The sequence below is a fragment of the Rhincodon typus genome, chromosome 28 (genome assembly GCF_021869965.1).
Source record: "Rhincodon typus isolate 14 chromosome 28, sRhiTyp1.1, whole genome shotgun sequence".
Classification (NCBI taxonomy): Eukaryota; Metazoa; Chordata; class Chondrichthyes; order Orectolobiformes; family Rhincodontidae; genus Rhincodon; species Rhincodon typus.
The window spans coordinates 38,702,443-38,709,838 of record NC_063359.1 but is presented as its reverse complement, the minus strand read 5'-3'; the positions used below and the strand labels follow the sequence as shown (position 1 = coordinate 38,709,838).

At 47.8% G+C, this 7,396-nt stretch overlaps 1 protein-coding gene across 1 annotated transcript in view; it reads right to left on the bottom strand.

Annotated features, from left to right (window-relative positions):
• LOC109924182 (laminin subunit gamma-3-like) overlaps positions 1-4,397 on the bottom strand; it is a 48,524-nt gene extending 44,127 nt beyond the window's left edge. Inside the window, exons 1-3 of the mRNA XM_048613408.1 lie at positions 4,234-4,397; positions 1,885-2,073; positions 486-603 (exon numbers count right to left, since the gene is read on the bottom strand). Coding sequence (XP_048469365.1) covers positions 486-603; positions 1,885-2,032 — 266 coding nt within the window. The 5' untranslated portion in view covers positions 2,033-2,073; positions 4,234-4,397. The remainder of the gene's footprint in view (positions 1-485; positions 604-1,884; positions 2,074-4,233) is intronic.
• Positions 4,398-7,396: the final 2,999 nt, after the last annotated feature.

Here is a 7,396-nt window from a genome sequence, read left to right as displayed (position 1 = left end):
ACTGTACCATTGAAGGTTGGGTGGAGCTGAGATAACCATGGACTGTATCACTGAAGGTAGGGGGGGTAGCTGAGATAACCATGGACTGTACCATTGAAGGTCGGGTAGGGAAATGACTGTGGGATGTACCATTGAAGGTGGGGGGAGGGGAAGATGACTGTGGATTGTACCATTGATGGTGTGAAAGGGGTAGTAAATAATGGTAGGTCAGATGGAAAAAAGGAGTTGAGTTTGAAGACAGATTGAGTTGCTGTGGTTTGGAATGGCCCTACTTTAAAGGGCAGTGGAAGCAAATTGAAAGTGGAACTTTCCAAAGGGGAATTGGATAAATTGGAAAATTGAATGGGAAGAAACTGCAGTGCTATGGGGGAAAAGAGCAGGAAGATTCATTGGGGAGCTCGTTTAAAGAGGTGGCACAGATACAATGGGCTGAATGGCGTCCTTTTGTGCTCACACCTTGTCGCTTCCCAACACAACTGTCTTACCTGCACCCTCCCTCCGAGAGAGAGTGATAGCCCTTCTGGCACTGGTCACATTTTTTCCCCGTGATGGTTGCTTTACAGACACAATCTCCGTTGTGGTCACATTGTAAACTCAGTGACCCTGTGGGTGGAAAGAACACACCGTTAAAGTTAGACTCCCCCAGCACAAACCCACCTGAGCCCAGCAAACATGGCAGTCATTGTTCACTCTGAGCAATTACACTCTCCACATCATTGCTCTTCCATATCACAGAGAGAGACAGAGAGAGAGAGAGGAGGGATTTACAATGTGCTGAGAATCCCAAGAGTTCTGAGTGAACATTCCAGGGACTAAAATGGGCAACAGAGAGACAGTTCATCAGCTCAACTAGTCCCTAGAACCTCCCCTCACGTCCTCTCACTTCATCCATCACCCTAACTCTTCACTTCCTTTCTTCCTCACATCTTTATCCAGCCTCTCCTTCAATGTTCACATCAAGACTCCCTCTCTAATCGTGAGTCCCGCCTTCTCGCTATCTCTGGGTAAGGTTTTCCAGGATTCTCTGTTGGATTAATTAGTGACTGTCTCACAGTGCCAGGGACCCAGGTTCGATTCCACCCTCGGGCAACTGTCTGTGCGGAGTTTGCACATTCTCCCCGTGTCTGCGTGGGTTTCCTCCGGGTGCTCCAGTTTCATAGTATCCCTACAGTGTGGAAGCAGTCCATTTAGCCCATCAAGTCCATATTGACCCCCTGAAGAGCATCCCACCCAGACCCACCAACCCTACTTTATCAATCCACCTTAACCTGCACATCTTTGGACTGTGGGAGGAAACTGGACAACCCGGAGGAAACCCATGCAGACACGGGGAGAATGTGCAAACTCCGTACAGACAGTCGCCCGAGAGTGGGATTGAACCTGGGTCCCTGGCGCTGGGAGGCAGCAGTGCTAACCACTGAGCCACCGTGATGCTCCTCCCACAGTCCAAAGATGTGCAGGTGAGGTGGATTGACCATGGGAAATGTCCGGTTACAGGGATGGGGTAGGGGAATGGAATGCTCCTCGGAGGGTCAGTGTGGACCCGATGGGCCGAAGTGCCTGCTTCCACACTGTAGGGATTCTGTATTCATCACCTTCAGATTTGGATCTAACCACATCTTCTCCACATCTACCCCATCAAACCCTTTTTGGAGAAAGACTCTGTCAGCCCTTGGAGGTTAATGCTTCTTGATGTGTCGTCCCAGCGGCCAGAATTCAAACCCGCACGCTTCAACATTCCTCCTCTCAATCCTAAATCTCCCATTGGCTCTTCCACCTCAGGGCCCCCCTGGGATTGGGATTGGGATACTCCGATTCCCCTCCCCCCTCCGCTCCGGGACTGTTACCCGGTGTCCCCTACACAAAGGTGTCTTTGACACTCACCCACAACACTGCAGTTACAAGGCTGGCAGATCTCATCAGCGTTCCTCCTGTAGAAATGCTCCTTGCATGTCTCACAGTGGGGACCTGCTGTGTTATCCCTGCAGTTCTGACACCATCCCCCATGGCCAGTCCGACGGTACAGATCCATGTTGAAGGAACACTGCTCCGATCTCCCACTGCAGTTGCAGGCTGTGGAGGGGAGAAAGCAGGAAAGCAGGGACTAATTACTCTGTTCACTGTCCACTCTCCGTGACCCAGACTGCCCGTTCCCAATGACCGTGCCAACAAAAACTCCAGACTGTCCCAACCTCACGCGGACCATGAAGGAGAGGCACCTCCCGTCTTTCAGCCCAGGACGACAACACTGACCCAGAATGCCAGGACGGCCCTGCTCCAGCTGGCTCCCTGAGGTTACACCTGTTTATTCATTGCAAAGACATTAAAGTTCGGGAGAAGGCAGTCCTGAGCCACAGTCAAGGGACATCCAATCAGCTTTCAGAATGGAATGTAGAGTGATGCAGGCGACCAATGTTTGGAGAGTAAAGGTGGATCATGTGATCAAATCTCCAGGAAGACATCCCACCAGAGTTGGTGACCCCTTACTCTCAGATGAAACTGTAAGACACATGAACAGAATTAGGCCATTCGGCCCATCGAGTCTGCTCCACTATTCGGTCATGGCTGTTATGTTTCTCAACCCCATTCTCCTGCCTTCTCCCTGTAACCCTTGATCCCCTTACTAATCAAGAGCCTATCTCTCTCTGTCTGAAAGACACTCAATGACTTGGTCTCCACAGCCCTCTGCAGCAATGAGTCCCACAGATTCACCTCCCTCTGGCCAAAGAAATTCCTCCTCATCTCAGTTCAAAAGGGTCGTCTCTTCACTCTGAGGCTGTGACCTCGGGTCTGAGTCTCTCCTACTAGTGGAGACATCTTCTCCCCATCCACTCTATCCAGGCCTCTCAGTATGCTGTAAGTCTCAATCACATCCTTCCCAATCCTTCCAAACTCCATCGAGTACAGAACCAGAGTCCTCAACAGCTCCTCATATGACAAACCCTTCATCCCTGGGATCATTCTGTGTGAACCTCCTTTGGACTCCCTCTAACGCCAGTACATCCTTAAATACAGGGCCATAAACTGCTCACAATACTCCAGATATCGTCTGACCAGAGCTTTATACAGCCTCAGCAGTACATCCCTGCTCTATCCTTTCGAAATGAAATGAATGCTAACATTGCATTTGCCTTCCTAACTGCCAACTGAACCTGCTTGTTAACCTTAAGAGAATCCTGAACTGGAACTGCCAAGTCCAATTGTGTTTCAATTTTCCAAAGCTTTTCCCCATTTGGAGAATACTCTAGGTCTCTATTCTTCCTAACAAAGTGTATAACCTCATACTTTCCCACGTTGTATTCCATCTGCCACTTCCTTGCCCGCTCCCCTAAGCTGTCCAAGTCCTTCTGTAGCCTCCCCATCTCGTCAACACTACCTGTCCCTCCACCTATCTTTATGTCATCTGTAGATTTAGCAACAATGCCCTCAGTTCCTTTGCCCTGATTGTTAATGTACAGGGTGAATAGCTGTGGTCGGAACATGGGACCCCTGCACTCACCGCCTGCTATCCTGAAAAAGACCCCTTGATCCCCACTCCCTGCCTTCTGCCAGTCAGCCAACCCTCTACCCATGCCCAGTACCTTGCCCCTCACCCCATGGGGCCCTTACTGTACTCAGCAGCCTCCTGTGCAGCAAAGGTATTCTAGAAATCCAAACAGATCACATCCACTGGCTCTCATCTGCCGAGCTTGCTTTCTACCCCCTCAAAGGCTTCGAACAGATTTGTCAGGGATGACAAAGTTGAGCTGACTCAGCCCCATTTCGCTGTGCACTTCCAAGAACTCCGCAATCCGATCCTTCATAGCGGATCCTACAAACGTCCGAGGTCAGGCTGACCGGCCTACAGATTCCTGTCTTCTGCCTCCCCTCCCCTTCTTAAACAGGGGCGTCACATTCGCCACTTTCCAGTCCCCCGGGACCCTCCCTGACTCCAGTGATTCTCAAGGGGCAATTAGAGATGGCCAATAAACACCAGTCAGAATTGAACCTTGGGGATAGAAAATGAGCTTCTCTCGAATTCCCTCAAATTTAGGGGTTTGAAGCGAGGTGCTCATAAAGGACTGAAGGATTTGATGGTGGTCGATGCAGCAATATTATTTCATTCTGTAATGAAGGGGAGGTGATGGAGAGTATCATAGGGGTAATAGCCAGTGACCCACAGACAGGGGACAGCGTCCAGGCTGATGGGCCTCACTAGCAAACGCTCTGTTAAGAGGAAGTTGAGAGACTTACGGAGACATTCGTTCGCTGCCTCAGAGGATCCCCGTGCCCATGGCCTGTCGTGGTAAAAGGGCTGGCACCTCTCGCAGTCTACGCCCGCTGTGCGGTGCTGACAGTCACACACCAGCCTGCCCTGCTCGTTGGTCACACACTCACTGGCATGGCCATTACATTTACACCTGAGAAACACAACCCACAGGCAGTCAGAACCCGAATTCCTCCAGCACCTCAGGGCATCCCTGAGGCACCTCAAAGCCAACGGAGGGTTTGTTGGTTTGAAACTTAATCGTTATTTCAATGTTGGAAACTCAGCAGCCAGTTCTTACACAGCAAGATGCCAGAATGTGATCACGGCCAGATTTTAATCATATTGCTTCAGGCACCACCAGATGAATTCCCTTCTTCATTATATAACAGCCCGGAACATTTTACGTCCCCCTGAAGTGGCAGTCCTGGCCTCAATTTAATGCCTCATCTAAAAATAAAAGGCACCTCTGACAGTGCAGCAGTCCTTCAGTACTGTTTTAGAATTGTCAGTTTGGAATACAGACTCAAGTCTTTAAAGTTGGCCTTACAAATAACAACGACTTATATTTATATAGCGCTTCTAACGTTGGCAATTTAACTTGGACACTGAGCCACGTAAGGAGATGTTAATTCAGGTGACCCAAACATTTGTTGAAGATGTTGAAGGCTTCTTAGGAGTGTCTTAAAGGTGGGGAATGAGATAGAGAGGTGGAGATGTTTAGGAAGGGAATTATAGAGTTTAGGGTCCTGCTGCCAACAGTGCAGAGGCAAACACTTTCCATCCCAGAGATTAAGGTGCTACATCATTAAGTTTTACAATATGTTCTCACCATTTGGGAATTCAGATGTTAAAGGTAAATGGGTTTTTTTGGTTTCAGTTCTGTAAAGGAGACTCATTTATTTTAAGAGGTCAGAAAATCATTTGGAACAGTGAACTAAATACATCATTTCCAAAAACAACATGAGGTTTATATTGAATGCCTTAATCAGACACTTGGGAAGTTAATTGCTAATGTTTACAATGCTGTGTTCTCTGAAATATAGAAAAACAGTCTGTCAGACGTCATTAGTAAATTGTGTTCACATCAGGTTTCTGTTCAGAAGAACAGTTTCATATCAGCAGACGGGCATATGATTTTGTAAAAATCTCCAGATTGTGAGAGCTTAGTTTACAGATATCTCTTAGCTGTCAGAACTAGAAAGAAGGCCATCTTTCTGTTTAATTGATGGTGTTTTCCGTTGAGGAGCGAAGGTGTAGTTTCAGCTTGAACAGGTGGGGAGAGAAATGTATAAAATGATGTGAATGGATGGTTTAGGAAGATGGGGCACAAAGATCGAGAGCCACAAACTGATACCAGAATCAAAGGTGCGGGTTTAATCTATGTATGGGCTCTCCCCATGGCCTGCCAATGTCTATTTGACCATATAACCCTGGCCATTCAGGATCTTAGCCTGTGTATTCCTAATTCCATCGTGACCTGTCATTGGGATTTTGTAAGCCAATCATAAAATGTTTTAATGATGCTCAGATGGAACGCTGAATGTTTGATTACTGCTCATTTTACACTGGGCTGGTATTTGAGATTGTTTCCAATTTCTCATTCAGACTTTGCCTTTCAAATGATACACTCCGTTATTGATGTTATGGAGCTGACCAAATCCGCTCAAAATATTTCGAGGACCTAGTCTAAACCCTAACTTTTATCTTACTTACAGGCAAGTGTGAGGGGCTGTGTTCCAAATGTGATTCGATAGATCGCCCTGCTAGGCTTTAAGAAAAACTTACTTTATTCTTACACCGCAGTTAAAATACAAACAAAAAATGAAGAATTGGCATAACTTTAACTCTATCAAAATGCTTAACAACATAATATATTATTTAACTACTACTCATCAACTAATCCAGTAAAGCAGCATCCCGTAAACACACCCTTGGCAAAGGCAAATTCACCAAAACGGATTTCCTTCACTTGCTATTGCCCGGAGCCCAGAAACCGCAGAAAGAGAACTCAAGCTTTTTGCAGCACCAGACAGAGAGTTGTATCTGGTGGCTTCAAGTCCAAAACCCCAACTTCAACAACGGAAAGCAAAACTAAAACACTGGGCATGAGTGAGCCTGACTCCATCCACTCATGCTTCTTCAAGCTATTTACTCTGCTTTCTGTGGAGCAGACACCTCGGCACCAGGTTTACAACCTTCTCTTCAAGAGAAATAGGACAGAACCTCAGTGGTTAGCACTGCTGCCTCACAGTGCCAGGGGCCTGGGTTCAATTCCCCCTTGGGCAACTGTCTGTCTGGGTTTCCTCCCACAGTCCAAAGATGTGCAGGCTAGGTGGATTGGCCATGCTGAATTGCCTGTAGCGTTCAGGGATGTGGGTTATCGGGGGATGGGTCTGGGTGGGATGCTCTGAGGGTCAGTGTGGACTTGTTGGGCCGAAGAGCCTGTTCCCACACTGCAGGGATTCTTCTTAAAGGCACATACCATCTCTTTGGCTCTGACTCAATATCTCAGTAGGCTGTTTGGTATAACTCTCTCAATCCAGGATCTATTTGTTTCATCTCTATTAAAGAAGATTGACCAAACATATCAGCCTCATTCTCCTTTTCTTCATCCTTCTTATTTAAGTTTTCGAACATTGGGTCTGATGATAGAATTTATAAATCATCTGGTTTTCACAGGCTCCTTCTCTTCCTGTCTAATTCTGAAGGCCTGAGATCGATCACAGCATGGCCAGGAGATAATCCAGGATTATTGTCCTGTAGCCTCTCAGTCTTTCTTTTATTTCTATGGGTCGTTCCAACAGCCTCAGGTGAACCAGTGATTTTTTGAACCAGCCTGGATAATCGACAAGATAAAATCAATTCCTTCTCTTTTACTCCTCCAAATCAAGTCATTCTTCAATCCAACGCTGTAAAGTAAGAGCTTGGATGGCCTAGAGAGGGAGCGAGAGGGAGAGGGGAGGGAGAGGGGAGCGAGAGGGAGAGTGAGCGAGAGGGAGAGTGAGCGAGAGGGAGAGGGGAGCGAGAGGGAGAGGGATGGATGGAGAGGGAGAGGGAGGGAGAGGGGAGCGAGAGGGAGAGGGGAGGCAGAGGGAGAGGGGAGGCAGAGGGAGAGGGGAGGGAGAGGGAGAGGGGAGCGAGAGGGAG